The sequence below is a fragment of the Nannobrachium achirus genome (assembly GCF_963921795.1).
Source record: "Nannobrachium achirus genome assembly, chromosome: 5".
NCBI lineage: Eukaryota > Metazoa > Chordata > Actinopteri > Myctophiformes > Myctophidae > Nannobrachium > Nannobrachium achirus.
Window position 1 is genome coordinate 2,685,188 of NC_137814.1, and position 24,639 is coordinate 2,709,826.

General features: G+C 43.0%; 2 protein-coding genes across 6 annotated transcripts in view; one reads left to right on the top strand and one right to left on the bottom strand.

Moving 5' to 3' along the window:
• The window catches only part of LOC308285380 (scavenger receptor cysteine-rich type 1 protein M130-like), a 126,898-nt gene that overhangs the window by 58,912 nt on the left and 43,347 nt on the right, over positions 1-24,639 (bottom strand). The gene's annotated exons all lie outside the window — the stretch shown is intronic.
• Positions 1,936-16,722, top strand: tmub1 (transmembrane and ubiquitin-like domain containing 1). 2 transcript variants are annotated; one of them, XR_013962082.1, is made up of 6 exons: positions 1,936-2,045; positions 4,879-5,203; positions 8,239-8,484; positions 9,615-9,810; positions 11,173-16,545; positions 16,577-16,722. XR_013962082.1 is itself a non-coding variant. In XM_080726635.1 (5 exons), the coding sequence occupies exons 2-5, from the start codon at positions 4,950-4,952 to the stop codon at positions 11,338-11,340; spliced, it is 864 nt and encodes a 287-aa protein (XP_080582761.1). In that variant the 5' UTR covers positions 1,936-2,045; positions 4,879-4,949; the 3' UTR covers positions 11,341-16,722. The 2 variants fall into 2 exon arrangements, 1 of the variants encoding a protein (XP_080582761.1); XM_080726635.1 differs by having other exon boundaries at positions 11,173-16,722.

Consider the following 24,639-nt stretch of genomic DNA (forward strand, 5'->3'; position numbering starts at 1 on the left):
ACACAGTGTGACAGTAAATCAGGACTCCTAATATGACAAAGTGTGACAGTAAATCTGGACTCCTAATATGACATAGTGTGACAGTAAATCAGGACTCCTAATATGACAAAGTGTGACAGTAAATCAGGACTCCTAATATGACATAGTGTGACAGTAAATCTGGACTCCTAATATGACACAGTGTGACAGTAAATCTGGACTCCTAATATGACACAGTGTGACAGTAAATCAGGACTCCTAATATGACACAGTGTGACAGTAAATCTGGACTCCTAATATGACATAGTGTGACAGTAAATCTGGACTCCTAATATGACACAGTGTGACAGTAAATCTGGACTCCTAATATGACACAGTGTGACAGTAAATCTGGACTCCTAATATGACACAGTGTGACAGTAAATCTGGACTCCTAATATGACACAGTGTGACAGTAAATCAGGACTCCTAATATGACACAGTGTGACAGTAAATCAGTGTCATATTGTGAAGAAGACCTGGACACTGACATTCAGTAAAAGGTCTTATGATCAAAACAAGAACATCTATGACCCCTGGTACGGAGGCAGGACACAGACAGACGGGACCCATTTGTGGGTCGCAGACAGGTTTGTATGGGTCCCCTAAAGGAGTAGTTCACCCCCAAAATGACTTTTTTTCCCCCCCTATTGATTACTCACGCCATGGAGACTTGAGTTCAATACTATTTTTAGTATTGACAAAAATTTGATTGGGTCCCCATCCGGAATCAATGGGGGTAAATTTACTATAATCAAAATGTTGTCTTAGGAATGCGGCAAATACAAAAAAAAAAAGTATCATTGAACTTAAGTCTCCATGGCGTGAGTAATCAATTAGGCCTATTATTTCCCTTGTTTTTACATTCCCCAAAAATGCAAACATTTTAATTTTCATTTCATGAAGAAATCAAAGAAAAAAATGAGAAATTCCATAAATTAGAAAACAAACGTTTAAGAAGTAATGAAAATAGCCGACCTAAAGCTCTCAAAGCGGCGTGAAGCCATGCACGCGTTGGTGCGCTTGTAGATCTGCTCTTTCCCGGGCAAACATCTAATCTCTCTTTTGGGTCGCAAGCTAAAAAGTTCTAGGGAACCACTGGCTATAGAGCTGTGGTTCTCAAACTATTTCATGTCAAGGACCCCCAGTTTGACCTGCCTTTTAGGCTACGGACCCCCATTTAATGGCATATCTATCTCTGAGACCCCAGTTTATATTCAATCAAATCAATGTTAATTTAACTCTGAGAGGGTCAGCGGGCAATTTAACTCTGAGTGTACAAATGGAACCAAATGGACCCAGACAGACAGATATTTGGTTGATTAATAGCTATAGACCTACTCATTCTCACTAGTGTACAAGTACAAATGGCTCTCTTAAAATTAACATTGATTTTACAATATAGGCCTAAACTGGGGTCTCAGAGATAGCAATGCCATTTAATGGGGGTCTGTAGCCTAGAATGCATGCCAAACGGGGGGTCCTTGTAGCCCTATGTATGTATGTAATCTATGTTTAAAAAAGAACTATATAAAAAGTAGGCTATATCAAAAGGAACTACATTTAACATACATTTCATTTAAAACATTTCGTTTAAAATGAACAACATGCCCTTACTCCGGAGTCGGAAGCGTTTTCCCCCATGCATTTCATCCATAGACATTTCATAAAGTATTTATTTGAAAAAAGACGAGGATACAAGTTGTACCCTCGTCTTTTTTTTTCAGCTTTCTAATTAATCGTTGCATGCAAAAAATAGTGTTTATTGTCATGATTCCTCACCAGCCCGGGTGGCTTTGTCAGAGGCTTAAAAACGTTGCAATAAAAACTTTATGAAATGTCTATGGGTTAGGGTTAGGGAAAACGCTTCCGACACCGGAGGGAGGGCGGGGCGGGGCTTAGAGGTCGTCGTCACATCCGGTCCCACCGGCAACCAGGAAGTAGAAAGCAGCAGCTGCAGCAGGAGGAGCGGCTAATGCTAATGCTAACCACAACTATTATGAGCCTGAATGTTCCCCGTTTGAACAGTAAGTCATTAAACTATTATTATTATTATTAATAACAGAATTAACTTTATCCAGCATCAGCGGTGTCTTCATAGAAGTGTCATTATTTATCAGTGTTTAAATATCTATTTAAATGCAGTCCGTTAGACTGACGTCCATGTAAACACTGTCCAGATGGACACTAGGCTAATATTACACTGTTGTTGTTGTTCACATCATAAACATCATATTTATAAACATAACATAACGTCATGTTATATTCCAGTCTTGACTGGCATAATATGGTCTCTGCTTATTACTAAGTTACTTATATTCTATCAATAACTAATAAATAAGCAAACGAACAGCAGAATTGCTACTTGTTTACACACAGAACTATAGAGTAAACAACATTATTCACAGTGGTTCTTCTCAAACTTTTTAGATTTCAATTCAACCCCAAGTTCATTAAGTTATTCTGCATTTGAGCCTCTGGCAACCTTTTGATCAGATTTAGCCTCTCAATCAGACCCCAAAATGTAGGATATTCTGTTATATCCATGTTGTATTGATGTTGGTGCCATAGGAGAGACGACAGCAAAACGTTGATCAAAATATCAACTCTTGGGGGCAGTTGGTATCGCTGTCGTCGTCTCAGGACCGTACCTATGTTCCCCAGGTTCTATGTTCCCCACTCACCCCTCAACAAAGCTTCAATGTTCCCCAGGTTCTATGTTCCCCACTCACCCCCTCAAAAAAGCTTCTATGTTCCTTGGGTTCTATGTTCCCCCTCAACTAAAAGAAGGTTCTATCTATATCCCCCCCCCCTGTTTACCTAAAAATAAGTACCTTTGATTACAGCTTAGAGGAAGCCTTCTTAACCAAAGTGCTGAAATATCATCAGCTAGAGCAGTACCATCTCACAGCTAGGCTACACATAGAAACTTTTAGTTTGTATCTTTGGCAGCCTGGACCACAAGTTGGTTGCCTCTCCAAAAGGAGGGCCAAACAGTCAGCAAGGTACTGCTCTGTATCAGCTGTTATAGGAAGATGCTCCATTTGGAAGATGTGTTGTTTACTTTACCCATGATTGTTGTCTGCAGTGTGTGACATGTATAACAACAGTATTGTATGTAACAATAGGGCTGTCACAATTATTACATAATCGTCTAATCGTGATTATTTGACATTATCGCAATTATTTTGTCATAATCGTCATAATTGTGAATGTTGAAAAATGTCAGAAATAGTGGAAATAGCAGATCTACAAGCTCACAACGCGTCGCACCGCGACGCGTTGTGAGCTTGTAGATCGGCTATTTCCACTATCAATGTTATTTTTTAAGTAGTAAGTTGTCAAATATGTCAGTAATGTATTTGTATGTTTAGGTTATGTATCAGTGTATTTAGGTTATGTCATATCTACCATGTACAACTTCAAAGCCTAAAAGCCAAACAGAAATGTAATTATCAACGACAAAAACACAATTAAATCGTTAATCGCCAATTATTTGAGTGACAATTAATCGTCATGTAAAATGTCATATCGTGACAGCCCTATGTAACAATGTTCTGCATGTCATGTGTTTGACATGTATAGCAACAGTATTGTATGTAACACTGTTCTGCCCTACATGCACTTTGTACATACCAGCTATGTGGCCTTGTGGTTAGAGTGTCCGCCCTGAGACTGGGAGGTCGGGGGTTCAATTCCCCGGCCGGGTCATACCAAAGACTATAAAAATGGGACCCAATGCCTCCCTGCTTGGCACTCAGCATCAAGGGTTGGATTGGGGGGTTGATCACCACCAAGGGGGGTCCAGGGACCACAGATGAAAATTAGCCTACGGCTGGCTAACTCTGGCTCATTTACATTGAAGTGAAAACTGACATGTCCATTAATGAGCACGGTCCCTGTCAAATAAAACAAACTTTCAACTTTGTAACTGTCTGTTTTCCTATTGTCCGACTGCACTGGTATTGTTGATGTCAGGGCTACTCAACCTTAGAAGGCTCAGGGGCCACGCAGCAAAATACCCAAAGTCCACAAGCTGAACATAACGGCCCTATTGTGGACGTTTAGACAATGATTTGTGTAACGCACTATGACTAGTCTAGAAATGAACGCACAGAAAACAGACATATTTCCAGCTATAAGGCCAAACATCATTGAACAAAAAGATTGTCATGGAATGATTAACCCATTTAGGCCTAACCTAATAGTTGGGGCTAAAATAGCCTACAAAAACAAATATGTTGCTACATACTGTACATGTACTGTAAGCCCCTCCCAAACAGCAAAATGTGATGACATTATGAAAATATTTTTCTCTTTTGGAACAAACAGGGGGAAAAAAAGACAAGACAAAAATATTTTCCTAGTGGTTTTGAAGAGGAACAGAAAAACAAAATGAAATTATTTGTCCACACTGAAAGTAGATATAATATACATGTTTATTGGTATGACAGTGACTAACCATAAATCTTGTAGAATGTTTTTTTTTTTTTTTTTTCACTCCTTGGCTGCCAAACCAATAACCCCACCCCTCATTTCTCACATGGCCCTCCTCTAGCGCCACCATGAGGCCGATTATTGCAAGTGGGGTATCAAGCACCGAAAATATCAAGAAAAAACGAAAATAGCAGACCTCCAAGCTCACAACGCGTCGCATCGCGACGTGCTTCCACGAAAAGGCCCTTTTGGAAATGCCAGACACTGCCTCTCTAACATTCTGTGTGTGTGTGTGTGTGTGTGTGTGTGTGTGTGTGTGTGTGTGTGTGTGTGTGTGTGTGTGTGTGTGTGTGTGTGTGTGTGTGTGTGTGTGTGTGTGTGTGTGTGTGTGTGTGTGTGTGTGTGTGTGTGTGTTGCTCCCAGGTGCCTTAGCGTGCGTGTGGCGGTGGTGAGCGAGGTCACCACCAACCGACACCACAGAGAGGTCAGAGGTCATGGCGGTGATCGAGGGCGTGGGCGATGAGGTCACGCTGCTCTTCGGCCTCCTATTGGTCGGCGTGGTCCTGGTGCTGGCGTGGCTGTCCACTCACACGGCAGAGCTGCTGGCAGAGCCCGCCCCTCCGGCCGCCGCCGGCCACGCCCCCGTGGAGGATGGCGACGCCGCGGTAACCACGGCAACCCTGGCGGACCCGCTGGCTCCGCCCCTCGGAGACGAGGCCAAGGCGGAGGCTGACGGAGAGGGACGGAGGTAGGGGCGCACACACACACACAGACACACACACCAGTAGCTCCTTTCTGGGGGTACCTGGAACACAATATTTTGCTTCTGGGGGTACCTGGAACAAAATATTTTGCGATGGGGGTCCCTGGAACAACATATTTTGCGATGGGGGTCCCTGGAACAAAATATTTTGCGATGGGGGTCCGTGGCCAAATACATATCATTCTGGGGGTCCTTCACATGACGAAGTTTGAGAAAAAATGATGGCAACATACGTTTATTTTCAGAAAACTGTTAGTAGAATATGCCGCGGACCCCCATCTCAATATATTTTTTTCCACGGATGGACCCCCAGAAGCAAAGATTAGATTTCGGTCTATTTTGCATCTAGCTCAAGGCCACAGACCTGTTGGGAAACGAGTTTGGGTCGACTTTGTTTTAGGTCGGCTTTTCCTGTATTCCCTTTCAGAACCTCTCCCTCCGCTGCTATGCAGCTCCGAGATGAGGTTCCTCTCTGTCGTCAACCACAATCGTCCGACTGGGTGGAAGCTCCACCGCTCGCGAAGACTTCTTACCTTTTGTGAACATCCTATACATAAAGTGAAGGTCCTATGCCGGGCTCTCATCTGTTTACTTCTCAAGCGTGGAAGAAAATCGAAGCAACTTGTTGAAATAAAGAGTTTAAATCGCTCATTTTGTCAGCCCGTTCTGTGTTCTTCCCCACTCGTATTCCTCTACCACGTGACCAGGGAAGGTAGTAATGTTTCCTATGCGGCCGCAACTTCCGGAATGTCTAAAAAGAACATGTGACCGGCTGACAAAGTGAGCGATTTAAACTCTTTATTTCAACACGCTGCTTCGATTTTCTTTCACGCTTGAGAAGTAAACAGATGAGAGACCGGTATAGGACCTTCACTTAATGGATAGAATGTTCACAAAAGGTAAGAAGTGTTTGTGAACGGCGGAGCTTCCCCCTAGTCGGACGATTGTGGTTGACGACGGTGAGGAACCTCATCTCGGAGCTGCATAGCGGAGGGAGAGGTTCTGAAAGGAGCTAACACACCAGCAGGGGATGACACTAAGGTCTCAGACTGAGGTACTTGCCCATCGGGGTCATCGCCTACGGACACTATAGTGTTGGTGTCCTTAGTGCAGAGGGGCCCACATGAAAATGTGTTTTAATTGTAATTTTGCCAACATAAAATATATTTAGCTGATCTTATTTTACGTCAATATCGTTCATGTGCAAAAAAAAAAAAACACAATAAAGTCTTAACTCTTTTACTGTCAAATTTAGGCCTTTTCATTGCCATCAAAATACCGTACCTTTTGTGTTTTTATAAGATAATATCCATTTTCAGTCGCGGTGTTGTGTAAAAGACGGCTGCATGTCTCGGGAACAAGCTCGCAGCGCGGCACTTAGATCTGCTATTTTCACTTCACTTTTCGGGGTTGTAACCGGTCTGGAGCGGAAACCACAACACGTCATGTTGTAGAACTCAAAGGACTACAATTTGCTGGAAAGATCAAACCGGATTCAGTTTTAACCCAAAATATTCCCCTGCGCTCAAGGACATACTTTTAGGGCCTACTTAAAGGTCCGCTGTCACGCCCTGAAATTATAATAGTATGATACAGTAGGTCAGGTGGTCTCTCTCCAGTGTGGATCTGAAACTGTCTCAGTGTAATCTGCCCAACAACAGCTGACCAGTACATTAAGTAGTCATACAGTCAGGCTATACAGACAATTAATTTGATTGGCTTATAATTGCGCATCCCCACAATAGCCATGTTTCCATAAACCTATTCGAATTAGGGAAGCGAATTATCAGAAATGCGCTTTAAGACAAAGCGAATTTAGCCCGTTTCCATTAAACTGGTGAAATGCGATTCTTGGGAGATCCTGCCTGGGTCCGTCTGACCGACCTGCTGTAAACACTTCCCGCGGACTTGCACACAGTGCACAGAGCTGGGATGGGGCTGAATTCTTCAGACAGAGAGACGTGAGGGCACTGCTGTGACTCGCTGCACACGCATCCCGATTCCCGACCCAGAGCCAGTCGCGACGCACCGCCGCGGAGAAAGTGCGGCCGGCGGGAGCACAGAGCAAGCGACCCCGGCCGGGGCGCCCCGATGGGCGTCCCCGAGCCGAGGCGGCCGCCCCGCCGCCCGGTTGAGTCCTCCGGGCAGACTGCATCCTGCAGCGTCGCAGATGCGAGCTGCTGTGAGCTTGCCTTGTACGGACACTTTCGGCACGCGCAACACGGTGTGATGACGAAGGGTCACTCAGTCTCCGTGTGTAACAACCGGTTTGTTTTGTAGGCTAACGCTATACAATGGACTTTAATTAAGCGGTGGGGGAAAGTGTTATAGGAGGGCGATATGGACCAGAACGTCATATTTTATTCGCATTTATTGTCTGACCCGTTTCCATTCACTTAAGCGCATTTAGTTTATTCGATTAAGCCTCAAAATCCTCCTCCTCCAAGCGGATAATCTTTTTTGCGGATAATGAAAGTTTATTCGCATTTTGAAGTGTTTCCATAAAAACATTTTGCGAATAAGCCGCTAATGCGCAAAAAGTAGCTTTATGGAAACGCCACTAGTGACTTCATAAAAATATTAACTTGTTTTTTAAGATGATTCTTAAAGTGACAGTAACCCTTTAGGTGACAGGCCCCCTTTAATAAACCCCTTGATGCGGAGTAGTTTTGCTTTTGAAAAAAATCGTTTTGTATATGCATCTTTTAGTCAAACTGTTAGCGACTGGCAAGACTACACTAGGCTACTCCAGCATTTTAAAAGGGATTGGGGAAACAAACGGGGGGAACCAAATCAAAGCGACGCCGCTTCTTCTAGTGGTTTCCACGCTTTAGGCGGAAACCAAGCGGCCCGTTGTGAACGAACACCAGGCTTTCCCCAGAAAGCGAGGTTACAGCGCGGCGCTTGTATATCTGCTATTTTTCAATAGTTAAAGCATTCAATGATCCTAAATCCTAAATGATCCTAAAAGGCCTAAATGGGATTAAAAGAGTTAAAATATAAATTCCATCCTCCTCTAGGCAGAGTCTTACGGGGGACGTCCCAGCGGACGGCGTGCGGCATCGAGACTCCGCCTCCTCCTCGTCCTCCTCGCCGCCGCCGGACGGTTCGAGTCCCACGGCGGCCACCGCTCCGCCAGAGGAGCAGCAGCAGCAGCAGGAGGAGGAGGAGGTGCAGAGGAACATGGTGCTGAGGCTCAAGTTCCTCAACGACACGGAGAGGACGGCCCAGGTCACTCCACAGGACACCATCGGGTACATTAAGAGGTGGGTCACACTTAGGGTTGGGGACGGTATATGGCCGTACCGTTGTACCGCGGCCTACCGCAGTGTCAGGGTCCTTACCGCGGTCAAAAAAGACACAAAATAGTCTATTTTTTATTGAAAACAAGCGAGTTTTAAAACGGGGGAGAAGCGAGGACCGCATGCGCTCCATGCCGCTCTGCTCTGGGTCGCATACCACAGGTTTGGAAGCTCGTGCCGTGACAGGAGCTTCGGAGAGTCTGCTGCTACTACAGGCTGCAGCAGCGATAAACCACACAAACAAGTATGTTTATACTGGGCGCCTGCTGGCCTGGTGGTCAAGGCGCATACCACATACTAGGCTATGATGCCTGCTGGCGTCGCCGGTTCGATTCCCGATCCGGACGACCTTTGCCGCATGTCATTCCCCATCTCTCCCCGTTTCCTGTCGGTCTAATGTCCTGTCAATAAAGGCATAAAAAGCCCCCCCCCCAAAAAAAAAATCTAAACAAGTATGTTTATACTGTACATACAGTACCTTGTGGCAGTTTGTTTTATTCATACGGGCGTTGGGCGGAGCGCGAGGACTAAAACCGAAAATGAAACTAGCGCTAGACACTAGCTTTTACTTTTTCCACAACCTTTTGTGTCAAGTCTTGTTACTAAAACCTGTCTATATGTTTATACCACCACTCAATCAATGCCATTTGAGACGTGAGTTTATAGAACCACAGTACACGTCTCTCCTCTGGTTTGTTCACACACAGCGTACTGTGTCTGAAAAGCCCCAGTATCCACTTTACTATAGTAACCCGACAGCGCACAGATCTACAAGCTCAGAACGCGTCGCGGATGCGACGTGTTGTGAGCTTGTAGATCTGCTCCTTTCGAAGCCAGACCCGCTGTGCTGTACGGGGATGTATAACTGGTGCAGTCGCCAGTCGGGCTGTGTGGAGCGGCGAATTTTGGACAGATGATAGGAATATTTTGGCTTATCGTCGCCAAACCTTAATTAATGGATACTATCAATACTTACCGCAATACCGTCGGTAATGGGAAGACGATAACCGCGATAACAAAATGACAACGTGATAACCTGTGTGTGTGTGTGTGTGTGTGTGTGTGCGTGTGCGTGTGTGTGTGTGTGTGTGTAGAACATACTTCTCAGGTCAGGAGCAGTGTGTGCGTCTCATCTACCAGGGTCAGCTGCTTCAGGACGACGGGCAGAGCCTGGCGTCCCTCAACCTTACCCACAATGCCGTGCTGCACTGCTACATCTCGCAGCACGCGGCGCGGGGCGGCGCCGGGGCGGGGCAGGCCGCCGGCGGGGTGGGAGTGGCCTCGGAGCAGGTAAAAAGAACCTCTTTAAAAACCCATTATGGACTGGTGCACATTAAAGCAGTGTTTCTCAAATGAGGGTACAGGAGAAAAAAATAGAAAATGTGAATATGTATTTTAGTGTTATTGTTAACTCATTGAATGCCCTTTTCAAGATGGCCGCCAAGTACCAGGATGCCACGTTCCTAAATTTCTAGTGCACGGATCAATTTTTAGTGCACGGATCGTGCACGCCCATGCCTAGATCATGCACCATATGTGTAGTACTTTTTAACAGCTTTCAAACAAAAGAATCCGCTTGGAAATCCGTTCAGGCATTCATGAGATAGAATCCTTCAAAGTCAGACAAAACAAACATTTTGCCATTTTTAAAGATGTGTTTGTTATGGGGCTAAACATGCAATTTCGCGATTGCGATCATGCCTAATACATTTTAGGCATTTTTGGAAATTCTTTTATAAAAAAAAGATTTTTGAAAAAGAAAAAAAACTTTTTATGAGTTAATGATAAAACATTGACAGTCTTTGTGTGAATCTGCTCTTCTGTAAATCGTTAAACCAAATGACATCAATACCTTGACCAGTACAACTGTTATTGAATAGAAAGCAATGTTTATTTGCCATTATGTTGTTTTATTTTGAACACATTGATATGGGAACAGGACTTTTGATGTACATTGTTCTAAGCATAACGGTGCACTCAGGGGAAGGGGGTAGTTGGCTTCAGAAATCAGTATACGATGGAACTGCAGCAAAAACAGATTGAGAACCACTGCATTAGAGTGTATTCCCCCCTCAGGCCGGGATCACATGTTTGTGTATTACAGTGTGTACAGTATGTTTAAGTTTGTCTTATTTTTATTTTTTTTCTTTGAAAGCCAAAGGTGTCATCTATCAAATAGTTTTGGAATTTTGTTTCTAACTGCTACAGAGGCTGAGTAATACGTTTTCCAGAAAAACTGCGGGTCATTTTCAAATCAGACTTTAGGCCTAAATGGGTTAAAGTGGTTCAAATCTAAAGATACACAGATTTGCTATCAGGCCTAAATGGCTTTAAATAAACATTGTTTGTATCTTCCAGGTCCTGAACGTGTGCAGTCTGATGGTGTTAAATAAAGCATTGTGTTTTTTATCTTCCAGGACTTTAAGCGGGTGTTAAATAAAGCATTGTGTTTTTTATCTTCCAGGACTTTAAGCGGGTGTTAAATAAAGCATTGTGTTTTTTATCTTCCAGGACTTTAAGCGGGTGTTAAATAAAGCATTGTGTTTTTTATCTTCCAGGACTTTAAGCGGGTGTTAAATAAAGCATTGTGTTTTTTATATTCCAGGACTTTAAGAGGGTGTTTAATAAAGCATTGTGTTTTTTATCTTCCAGGTCCTGAACGTGGGCAGCCTGATGGTGCCAGTCTTCGTGGTGATGCTGGCGGTGCTGTGGTACTGCCACGTCCAGTACCGCCACGTCTTTACCGCGCCCGCCACCGCCTCGCTCATGGCCATCACCGTCTTCTTCAGCTTCGTGGCCTTCGGCGTCTACAGACGATGAGAACCGTAACTTTGTCTGTTAGTTCGTTCGTCAGTTAGTTCAACAGACGATGAGTTCCTGCCTTCGTTTGTTCGTCAGTTAATCGGTTCAGCAGACGATGAATCATATTATACACACACACACGACATACTGACCATTCATTAAAACCCATTTAGGCCTAGAATTATTGAATGCTTTAACCAGTGAAAAATAGCAGATATACAAGCTCACGCGCTGCGAGCTTGTGGATCTGCTATTTTTGAAAAAGTTGTGAAAATGTGTGCAAATCTTTGAAAATATGTATTTTCAAAGCGAAGGTTTTTATCTCAAGTTTTGTTTCTGGCGGGTCCCTGGAACTAGATATTTTGAGATGGGGGTCCGTGGCCAAATAAATATAATTTTGGGGGTCCTTCACATGAAAAGGTTTGAGCACCACTGACATAGTAGTCTCTCAAGAACAGACTAACTGAGCTCCAGTTAAGTGAAAAGGACCTTTTCTTTGACGATGGCTGGCCAGATTGCTGACATAGAAACATAGGGTTTTTCCAAAAACCTTAGAAGGATTCAAAAGACAATTATAGAATCGATTTTTCAAAAATAGCAGATCTACAAGCTCGCAGCGCTGCACTCGGTGCCGCGCTGTGAGCTTGTATATCTGCTATTTTTCAATAGTTAAAGCATAAAATAATGATACGCAATAATGTCTACCCGTTCTGAATGGGTTAATTCGTCAGTTAGGGCCTTTGCACACAGGAGTTTTTACCGTATGCGGAAAAAGACGCACAAATCGAACTGGGTTCGATCGGGAAAAAAAAAAACACACAATGCCGCAGCCACTTTGCCGCACGACAAATTCTGGGGCGGTTTGCGCGAGGTCGAAGAGAATCATTGTTTTCTTAAGAAAAGAAAATTAAATTGCCCGTTTGGAAGGGTTAGGGTTAGGGTGATTTTCCGTGCGGAAAATCACGCTTGTGTGCAAAGCCCTTTAGTTGGTCCTACAAACAATGAATCATTATTACACACCCACACGAATGCTTTGTAACAGAGTCTGTTTGTTCATACACACACCCAACCAAGCGCTCTTAACTGTAATCTATCCTCAACTTTCCAACATCCCATCATGCATTGTGCAGAAGGCATGCAGCGTTTCCGGCGTCGCAGCTGAGTGTGATCTACAAGCTCACGGCGGTTGCATCTGCGACGTGACGTGAGCTTGTATATCTGCTGTTAACCGGATGTGGCCCACATGTAATTCTACTGTAAATTCTGGCAGAAACGGGTGGATAAAACCAGTTGGGGTTTCTCAAAACTGTTTTTGTTTTTTAATATTTCATGTGAAGGACCTGCCAAACTAAATGAATGTGTAGTTGGCTATGGTTTGCAGTCCGGGCAGAAACCTTGTAATCTTCATATTTCAACTTTTTTGCAAAGTTTTGTTCGTAAATGATCTCCACCTTACTTCATCATACGAGAGCGTCGTGCGAAATGGTGTGAAATAGACGATCTGCAAGGGGATTACAGGCACTTATTTTAGGCTTACCTTTTCTTTCCAACCCAAACATGGTTGTTATCAGAAGTGTTGTTTAGAAGGCATTGTGTTGTCAGATGCACGGCCCTGGGGGAAATGGAACGGCTCTGCACTTTTTTACGGCAGAGTTAACTACATCTTCAGAAACACGTTATTCCAAATATGAATGAATATCATAAACCAGTGGTTCTCAACCTTTTAGCAGATCTACATGCTCACAGCCCAATAGCAGATCTACATGCTCACAGCCCAATAGCAGATCTACATGCTCACAGCCCAATAGCAGATCTACATGCTCACAGCCCAATAGCAGATCTACATGCTCACAGCCCAATAGCAGATCTACATGCTCACAGCCCAATAGCAGATCTACATGCTCACAGCCCAATAGCAGATCTACATGCTCACAGCCGCGACCATAGCAGATCTACATGCTCACAGCCCAATAGCAGCTCTACATGCTCACAGCCGCGACAATAGCAGATCTACATGCTCACAGCCGCGACAATAGCAGATCTACATGCTCACAGCCGCGACAATAGCAGATCTACATGCTCACAGCCGCGACAATAGCAGATCTACATGCTCACAGCCGCGACAATAGCAGATCTACATTCTCACAGCTATTTCCAAATTTCTGCCTCTAATATTTGACAATCTGGCCAATGTTTAATTTGTCATTTTGGAGGTATTAAAAAGTCCTTAAATTGTCACTTTAGAAATGTGCAGATACCCTCTATACACTTAAACTTTATGTTGGTTTGTTTACTGTTGAGAGAGAAAACAATGTTAATGCACATCTGGTGACCCCCCCCCCACGATAACTTTGGGACCCCCCTGGGGGTTCCCGACCCACAGGTTGAGAACCACTGTCCTAAATGATGAGTCCCTTGTGGGGAATTCAACACAAACGATGAACCTGTGGGCCGATGGCGCCATCTAGGGGTGGTAACGTCAGACTTGGGCTGCATGGGTTGGTCCTATGAGTGTGTTGAATGACCCTGTCTATCTATAGCTATAATGATGTCTGTGTAGTGCAGGGGTTTTCAAAGTGGGTGACGGGGCACCCTGGGGTGCCGTGACGGCAGTCCAGGGGTGCTGCGAGATCATTTGGAATTTATTCGGACACTTGAAAAAATATTTAGTATCATTTTAAACTTGAAGTACAAAGTTATTTTCAGTCAGTTTTAACCAAAATGACTATTATCTCAACATTTTCCTCGCAACATAATCACTAAAATATCGTCACTGTCGGGCAGAAACCTCGTATCTCCAAGTTTCAAATGTGTACGTCTTTTGGTAAAGCAAAGCCCTGCTTCATCATACAAGACTGTCGCACAAAACTAGTCAACAAAAAACAAAAAAGTTTGGGAACCCCTGGTATAGAGTATCGCAGTGGAAGTGGTTTCCTGGTGCCACTAAAAAATCTCCCATTCATTTTTCCCATAGACTTTAAAAAAAAATATTTATAAGAATTATGTTAAGCCTCGAACCAAGCCATCCAGGATGGCAGTGAATCATGACCATACAACCTTTGATCCTATGTGAAAACATATTTTAATATTTAATTATTTCATATACTACATTTAATAAATACCCTTTGTTTAGCGATTTTCAAAATGTTCTTTTCACAGAAACAAAGGCTTCATGTTCATGATTCACTGCCATCCTGGATGGCTTGGTTCTAGGCTTAATTAACATAATTGTTATAAATCTTTTCATGAAAGTCTATGAGGAAATGAAGGAGGCTGCTGGAGACATTTAAACAATAGTCTTTATAGTTATCGTTCTAGTAGGGATGGGACGATATGAAAATGTCACGTCACGATTATCGTGACCAAAAAATAGCGATTTACAATATTATTGCGATAATCGAAACATCCCCGACATCCATTCTCTACAAGCTCACAACGCGTTGTGAGCTTCTTTTCTTTTCTTTTTTTGGCAAAGAGATTTGGTAGAGAGTGAAGAAAAAAGACTGTATCAAGTACGTTATATCCAGGTCCGTTTTGACCAGTTATAGAGGGTTTAAATGGTACCGGATATGCAGCTCGGCAAATAAAAGGTTTTTCACTATAACTTCAATCTCCACGATGCGATTATTGTTTTTAATCGCGATAAACAATAATAACGATTATCGTCCCAAAGTTCCTGGTTGTGAACATCACTGAGCTGTCTGTCTGTCTGTCTGTCTGAGTCTGTCTGTCTGTCTGTCTGTCTGTCTGTCTGTCTGTCTGTCTGTCTGTCTGAATGTCTGAGTCTGTCTGTCTGTCTACCAGAATGTCATGAAAAAAACTATGAGCGTTCATCATGGTGGTAAAAGAGCTGCAGAGACGGGGAGAACTCTGTTAGCGAACGCTATAACGATGACATCGCTCACAGTAAAGAGCTTTTTAAAACGGAGTTACTAGGCCTTCATTGTTTTATACTTTATAGCTATTGAAACATAGCAGATCTACAAGCTCACAGCGCGCTTGTAGATCTGCTATCTTTTGAAAAGTCGTGTGTGCAAATCTTTGAATATAACATTTTTGCTTCTGGGGGGTCCCTGAAACAAAATATTTTGAAATGGGGGGGGGGGGTCCGTGGCCAAATAACATATCATTTTGGGGGGTCCTTCACATGGAAAAGGTTTTAGCACCACTGACATAGAAACAGGTTTTTCAACCAAAATAAAAAAATATCAGATCTACAAGCTCGCCGCACTGTGAGCTTGTATGCGTATATAATGCGTTCCCAGTGGGTTAAACTCCCTCCTCCCCCTATGAAGAACATTCAGGGGGGGCCCACAGTGAATCCTTGTACCCAGGGCCCAGGATTTGGGGTGACACCCCTGCATATCGTACATACGTACACGATGACGGACGTATGTGTGTACAGACCAGTGGTTCTCAACCTGTGGGTCGGGACCCCCAGGGGGGTCCCCAGATGATTAACTTAATGTGCAAACATTGTTTTCTCACTCAACTGTAAACAAAGCAACATAAAGTTTAAGTGTATAGAGGGTATCTGCACATTTATAAAGTGACAATTTAAGGACTTTTTAATACCTCTAAAATGGCAAATTAAACATTGGCCAAATTGTCAAATATTAGAGGCAGAAATTGTGAAAATAGCAGATCTACATGCGCACAACGCCTCGCAACAATAGAACCGTGTTATACAAAATGTAATGCCTCAACTCTTAGTGCTCGTCAGGGTGGTGGGGGTCCCGAGTTAAAATATGATTATTTTGGGGGTCGCGGCCTGAAAAGGTTGAGAACCACAGGTACAGACTGCATTATAGTAGCTGAGCAATCGCTTCATGTCTGAAAATAAAAAGAGCTGATCTCATCTCTCTCTCTCTCTCTCTCTCTCTCTCTCTCTCTCTCTCTCTCTCTCTCTCCCCCCTCTCCCCCGTGTTTTCTGAATCTCCTCGTCACAAAAAAGAAAAAAAACGTCACACAGATGAAGTTGTTTCATTGATGCTTGCTCGATTCGGGAAATTAGGATTTTTGAATTGTATGTCTTTGATTTCCAGTAGAAGAAACAACATCATGTCTTAATGTGCAAGATTCACTCGCTGTGCCTCCGTCTCACATCTTGTCTGTTTGTCTGTCTGTAAGCGTTTTGTCTGTCTGTCTGTAAGCGTTTGTCTGTCTGTCTGTCTGTCTGTAAGCGTTTTGTCTGTCTGTCTGTAAGCGTTTGTCTGTCTGTCTGTCTGTCTGTAAGCGTTTTGTCTGTCTGTAGCTCCTTTCAGAACCTCTCCCTCCGCTATGCAGCTCTGAGATGAGGTTCCTCTCTGTCGTCAACCACAATCGGTCCGTTGCGGGGAAGCTCTGACGTTCACGAACACTTCTTACCTTTTGTGAACGTTATATCCAAACAGTAAAGGTCCTCTTCGTTTGAGAAGTAAACAGATGAGAGACCGGTCTCTCATCTGTTTACTTCTCAAGCGAAGCAACGCGTTGAAATAAAGATTATACCACTTTTTGTGGTCACATGTTCACATACTGGATTTTGATTGGCTTAAAACAGTGGTAAATCAGTCAACAACCTTGAGTTGGCTCATGGACCCCACGCACTGTTGTGTTGTTGCAATTGTAACATTTCCAATAACAGTGGTAAACAGTGGAAACCGTGGTAAATCAGCCAACAACCCACTCCCTCTCATGGTAAATGGCTTATGTTTATATCGCTCATTTTGTCAGACGGTTCTGTGTTTTCCCCACTTGTATTCCTTGTGTCTATAGCCTACCACGTGACCAGGGGAGGTAGTAATGTTTCCTATGCAGCCGCCACTTCCGGAAAAAACATGGGACTGGCTGACAAAATAAGCGATTTAAACTCTTTATTTCAACACGCTGCTTCGATTTTATTCCACGCTTGAGAAGTAAACAGATGAGAGCCCGGCATAGGACCTTTACTTTATGGATGGAATGCTCACAAAAGGTAAGAAGTGTTCGCAAACGACGGATCTTCCACCAAGTCGGACGATTGTGGTTGACGACAGCGAGGAACCTCATCTCGGAGCTGCATAGCGGAGAGGGAGAGGTTCTGAAAGGAGCTGGTCCAGGGTTCCCCAATTAGTTTTTCCCAAGGGCCGAATTATGTCTAGGGTACCAAGCCGAGGGCCACAACATTGAATCATGTCTAGGGTACCAAGCCGAGGGCCACAACATTGAATCATGTCTAGGGTACCAAGCCGAGGGCCACAACATTGAATCATGTCTAGGGTACCAAGCCGAGGGCCACAACATTGAATCATGTCTAGGGTACCAAGCCGAGGGCCACAACATTGAATCATGTCTAGGGTACCAAGCCGAGGGCCACAACATTGAATTATGTCTAGGGTACCAAGCCGAGGGCCACAACATTGAATCATGTCTAGGGTACCAAGCCGAGGGCCACAACATTGAATCATGTCTAGGGTACCAAGCCGAGGGCCACAACATTGAATCATGTCTAGGGTACCAAGCCGAGGGCCACAGCATTGAATCATGTCTAGGGTACCAAGCCGAGGGCCACAACATTGAATTATGTCTAGGGTACCAAGCCGAGGGCCACAACATTGAATTATGTCTAGGGTACCAAGCCGAGGGCCACAACATTGAATTATGTCTAGGGTACCAAGCCGAGGGCCACAACATTGAATTATGTCTAGGGTACCAAGCCGAGGGCCACAACATTGAATTATGTCTAGGGTACCAAGCTGAGGGCCACAACATTGAATTATGTCTAGGGTACCAAGCCGAGGGCCACAACATTGAATCATGTCTAGGGTACCAAGCAGAGGGCCACAACATTGAATCATGTCTAGGGTACCAAGCCGAGGGCCACAGCATTGAATTATGTCTAGGGTACCAAGCTGAGGGCCACAACAATGCAGGGGGCGACGGTGGCGTTCCCGCTACTCCAGCGACAGTTTTCGTCGTTGTCGGGTGAAAATCGTGTATGTCCAAAACCGTTCGTTTTGAATTTATCATTTTAAAAATGATTCAAACTAGTGAAAACAGCCGATCTACAAGCACACAACGCCTCGCACCGCGAGGCGTTGTGTGCTTGTAGATCTGCTGTTTTCACTACTTCTGTGCGACGGCCTTGTATGATTTGCGAAAGAACGTACACATTTGGAGATACGAGATTTCCACCCGACAACGACGATATACTAGTGTTGTTGCTGCTCTTATACCACCATTATTACTGGGGTTCGTGGGGGCCAGACAGTAGCCGCCTATTGGGGAACCCTGAGCTAGTCTGTCTGTCCGTACGCGTCTCTGTGTCTGTGGTCAAAGGTTGTCAGTAGTCGGTCTGTATGCGAGGCCTGCTGGATGTGAGAGTGTAAAAAATAATCTTTTATGTAAAATATGGAAGAAAGTACAATTCTATTAAATCATTCTTTTATGAATATTTGTGTGTATTCTTTGTTTTTCTTTCACGTAGCTATAGTGAAGAGATGCTGTTTGGAAACCAGTCCGCTTTCTACTTCAACTATGACTTTGATTCTGTTACTATCATTAGGGGTGTAATGATATAGTGACTGAATCGAAAAATCGTTTTAATTTGCAATGATCTACTCTAATTCAGGGCTGCCCACACTTTTTTGACGTGTGATTTACTTTTAAAATGACTAGCTCAACATCATCTACCCATCCACAATGTTTTAGCTGAGGGCCCTTTGGAATAGCAGCACTGGCGTTACATTTTAGACAAGCACACTTACTGTAAGGGGGAAATGTCTTCATCCCATTCTGTATGGAAGTGGTAGGTTTTGGGGTTCTTTGTAATGCTACTGACTCTTGAACAAAGTATTGCATTGGAGGTTTACCTACTTTAGAAGCCATGAAGGGAGCTGACAGGCCCTTCTTGATGTCATATCGACATATTCTTTATATATTTTAATGATATATTTTAGAGGCATGTCATGTGGTCTACCTGCACACCCTTGGTGATCTACTGGTAGATCACCATCTACCTTTTGGGCACCCTGGCCTGTACTATATCGTTTGCAAAAGCAAAATATCGTACCGTTTTGGCTTTGTATCGTAACGTTTTGAAATGCGGTAATCGGTATCGAATCGTTTTGCAATGCAATTGTGTGGAAACTAAGTATTTGTGCCTTGTATTTCAATGAAAAAGAGGGGTCTAATTACATTTCCATTCCATATAGCTACTCTTGGTCTATGGATAAATGTGTGTAATCTCTGTGTTCATGTCAAGGTGGGTTTGTCCATATGTGTTGAAATATAATGTCCATGTATTTGCTAGATAATCACTGTGTTTACTTCCATAATAATAGTTTTTTACACGTTTTATACAGATTTCATTTCTATTCCTAGTTACTATATTGATTTTAAATAATTGAATCGTATTGTATCGCCATGAATGAACCAATATTATCCATTTATCGCATTGTTAACCAAGTGTCATGATGCGTATCGTATCGCTGTTAAAATGTATCGTTACACCCCTAACTTACTATTAGTGAAGTTATTAAAACTAATTATTCAAACAATCTCAATTTTAAACCAGGGGTTTTCAAGGTGGGTGACGGGGCACCCTGGGGTGCTGTGACATCAGTCCAGGGGTGCCGCGAGATAATTATGATACATTTTGGAATTCATCAATATCACTACATCAATATCACTTCACTATGCTCTGTAAAACAGACCTGATTTGCATTGTACTTGATGAGTTCTTTGTTTCCATCTACGACACTCTCCACCAAGAAATGGCAGATCTACAAGCTCGTTGTGAGCTTGTAGATCTGCTATTTTTGGTGAACCTTCCCCTCAGAATAGGCATGCTGGGGTTCAGTTGGTTAGTATAACGTTAGTTTCAGTCAGATTCTGATAGAAACGGATATTTCTCCAATAGGATGTAAGATTCTAGAAATGAACAGAGTAGTTCAGGGGGGCCCTGAGTCCAAAATGTTTTAAACTAATTATATAAACTGGTGGTTTTCAACACTTTTCACATCAAGGTCCATCATTTATTCAGAGTCAGGGGATATCTTAAAACTTCCAGGAATAAATTCCTTGCCAAAGAATTTCTTCACCAATATGTTTGTAGGTGTCTAGTAACACATCTCACAAAGACCGTGACCGCTGCTGAAAGTTGGGGTCCCATTAAATTAACTATACAGGATAAAACACACCAAAATAAATCTGCTTTAAGTAGCATGTGAGGGGTCAAACTAGTTTTTTTTTTCATGATTCTGAATCCATTGCAACCATTTGTTTTGCACAAATGGAATGGAATACAACTGTGAAAAGTGATGACTCATCACTGAACCATCGTTTTTTTGGGCTGTTTTTATCTGACCCCTCACATGATACTTAAAGCATATTTTTGGGAGTCATTTTTTTCCCCTTATACTATAGTGTATGAGACCCAGTATTACACTTGCTGTCAAAGATTCTCCTAGGGATGTTGAATTTCAATCTTTGTTAGATATGTTACTAGACACCTTTATGAACACATTGGTGAAGACATTGTTTGGTAAGGAATTTATTCCCAGGTTTTATTAATTTCTCCTGATTAAAAGGTCCATCATTTATTCAGCATTTGATCCACAGAACCACCATTTGATCACATTTAGCCTGCAGACCCAAAACATACAATATTTTGCTGTCGTTTTTTTTTTTTTTTTTTTTTTTTTTGATTGAAGAATTTATTAGAAGTTTGCAATAGAAAAAAAAGTAAAGTTTCATGACGGCACAAATCACTGGTACAAGGTCAACTGAAAAGGAGATCCTAGAAAGATCTATGTCTTATTTCCACAGGAACCACACGTATCTCATATAACATTGAAAGACAGACGCATAGAACACAGTACTTTATCTAGGATAATATCAATTACAAAAGCAGAACATCAAATACAAAGGCAGAAAAAAGGGTGGGGGGAGCATGGGGACTTAGTCTATTTACAAGTCACGGGTAGTAGCCGCCTGAAGGTGACTTTTCATACCTATTTTGAAGGAGGCTAGGGATTTGCTCTCCTTTAAGGCTTGTGGAAGGGCGTTCCACATGTTGATGGTGTAGCAGGAGAACGAGTTAGAGCCTTGTTTAGTGTTAAATCTACGTTGATGATGATTAGTGGAGCTGCCTCTGGTGTTGTGATCATGAACATCCTTGACCTTTAGGAAGTATTTAGTCAGGTACATCATGTATCTTGGAGGTGTAGTGTATCTTGTACACTAGTCGGGGGCGTTAGGGATATTTCGCGCTATATTAGTCTAAAAGCGCCAAATTTTGCACAGATGTAGCCCAGGGCATGCTCTAATGATTTAGCTAGGGCGCCCGAGTCTGCGACCTTCGGGGTCACCACAGCGCTGCGGCCTAATCGAGTTGGGCTCCCATTGACTTTCTATACAGGAGGAAAATACCCAGAAATAAATCTGCTTTAAGTAGGATGTGAGGGGTCTAACTAGGGGTTTGTCATGATGCTGAATCCATTGCAAGCATTTGTTTTGTCTAGCTAAATCATTAGAGCAAGCCCTGGGCTACATCTGTGCAAAATGTGGTGCTTTTAGACTAACATAGAGCGAAATGGCCATGTTATCTCCCTAACGCCCCCGACTACACCAGGCCCATTGCAAGATGCTGTACTCTGTGTGTCATAACTCTCTCAGCAATGTCATTGGGTATCCAGGTGTCAATCAACTCTAGACAACCTGGCAGGTACAAGAGGGGGTGGGGCTAAAAGAAGCAGGAAGGAAAACAGTCTGAGTGAGAGAAAACAGATGCTTATGAATTCAATAATCTGATAAATGTTGTCAGCAAATGAAGAGCAAGATATAATAAATATCAGTGTGGATAATATAATATATCAGCATGTCTGTGTGTTTGGAGCTGGGGTTTCACTCAGTATTTCTACCATAACCAGCTGACATTAATAACTACCAGATGGACTGTGGCTGGTCAACTAACACACTATCCTTGAGGAGTAGAAGAGAGTGTGGAGACATTTCAACAGGTTTCTGGGTGAGTATGGATGCTAGGGCATTAACGACTTGTGATTCTTGCAAGTCCACTCGACTCAGTAAAAAGTTGAGTTGAAGTCAACTTTATCGTTTGATGACGTCATCACATCACACACGACCCCCCAATTATTTTGGGGGGTCCCCAGATGGTTAACTTAATGTGAAACATTGTTTTCTCACTCAACAGTAAACAAACCAACATAAAGTTTAAGTGTATAGAGGGTTCTGAGGGTATCTGACAATTCAAGGACTTTTTAATACCTCTAAAATGGCAAATTAAACATAGTCCAAATTGTCAAATATAGAGGCAGACATTGTGAAAATAGCCAATCTACATGCTCACAACGCCTCGCATCGTGAGGCGTTGTGAGCATTTGTGTAAGTCGGAGTCGACTTGTGTAATGAAGTCGACGTGTCAACTTTTTCGTTAATGCCCTAATGGATGCTATCTGACAACTTCAGCCCTAGAATGGCTGTGATGATATCACTTACATTTCACAATGTCACCCACACAGGATCGGCATAGGAGTGATTTATACTGTATATGAAATTAAAGGAACATCACAGCCAATCTAGGACTACAGTAGGACCTTTAACAGTGTTGTGGTGTTTTGGATTGTGTGCTTTCAGGACCTGCCACCAAAGCTAGCCGCAAATTGCAACACTAGATTTTCTTTTTAATGGGTTGAATCTAGGGTTGTAATACCTCCCATAGGCAGCCAATGCATCAAAACCGCTGAGTGACTTTCCACAAGCGCTTCCAAACTCCAGCACTTAGAAAAAGAATATCACCTGAACTGAATTTCTTCTTGATAGAAAGTAGCTCATAACATGTCTACGCAGGGTTTTTATGAAACAAACACTTTGCAGATAGAAAGAGGATACTCCAAGCTTTCCATACAGCCAGCAATTTGCAGCTAGTTGTTGGGGTACTGCTTGCAGGCAGCAGTCTGTCTAAAGTTTTCAGTTCAGAGGAACTGTGAGCACAGACAATAGGCCTAGGCTAGCCGCAAATTGCAACACTAGATTTTTTATAATCGGATGAATCTAGGGTTGCAATACCTCCCATAGGCAGCCAATGCATCAAAAAGTTTTTTTTTTGCTATCTGATTGTATTAAACGACGTCAAACTCACCAATATTGCGGCTCTATGGAAAGCTTGGAATTTACTCTTTCTATCTGCAAAGTGTTTGTTTCAGAAAAATCCACAGTAGACATGTTAGGAGCTACTTTCTATCCAAGAAATTGGCTTCAGGTGATTATTTTTTCTAAGTCCTGGAGTTTGGAAGCGCTCGTGGAAAATCCCTCAACGGTCCTGTGACCACCTGGTTCTAAATGTCACATTATGCAGGAGGCAGCGGCCAGCGGGACATGGCGTTATAGAAGACGAGCGCTTCCGAAGTTCAACACTTAGAAAATAAACCATGTCTGCTCGGATTTCTTGACAGAAAATAAATCATAACAATTATACGGTGGATTTTTCAGAAACAGACACTTTGCAGATAGCAAGAGTAAATTCCAAGCTTTCCATAGAGCCACAATATTGGAGAGTTTGAAGTCGTTTAACACAATCAGATAGCAAAAAAACTGTTTTGATGCATTGGATCCCTATGGGAGGTATTGCAACCTTAGATTCATCCGATTATAAAAAAAAATCTAGTGTTGCAATTTGCGGCTAGGCCTAGGCTACTTTTCATTGAGGATTTCAAATCAACTCCAACAAGCATTCAGAACAAAAAAAATGTGGTTTGTGAAGCAAACTACAACAATAAATAGAATAATTAGAATTATTTTTTGAAATGAAAGCAGAGTGATGCACTACTTCTTTCTTCATGGGCGTCATGGGGGGGGGGGGGGGGGGGGGGGGGGGGGGGGGGGGGGCGGGCAGTGGGACTGAAATGTAAGTTCTGCTAAGCAGCAAGCTAAACATGTTTATATGATTTTTATTTATATAATGATAAATATGTGTGATGTGAGACTGAAACGGAAGTGACGTGGGGGCTTCACTTCCGCTTCATCTCGCACTCATCGTTTCTATTTCCGTCTGCCAGACTGTATGCTGGGAGCATTTCACCAAATCGCGGAGGCAACAGTCTGGCCACGCGAGACTAGGTCCTCACTAATGTTCATGATAAAATATCACAATTTTTTTCTACTCAGTCCATGTCTCCTAGGAGAGCTGTGGGAAGTTCAGAATCCATCGTCTTGTGACATCATCAAAAATAGCAGATCTACGAGCTCGCAGCTCGGTACTACACTGTGCGCTTGTATATCTGCTATTTTTCAGTGGTTAAAGCACAAAATAATGCGTAATAATGTGTTCCCAAT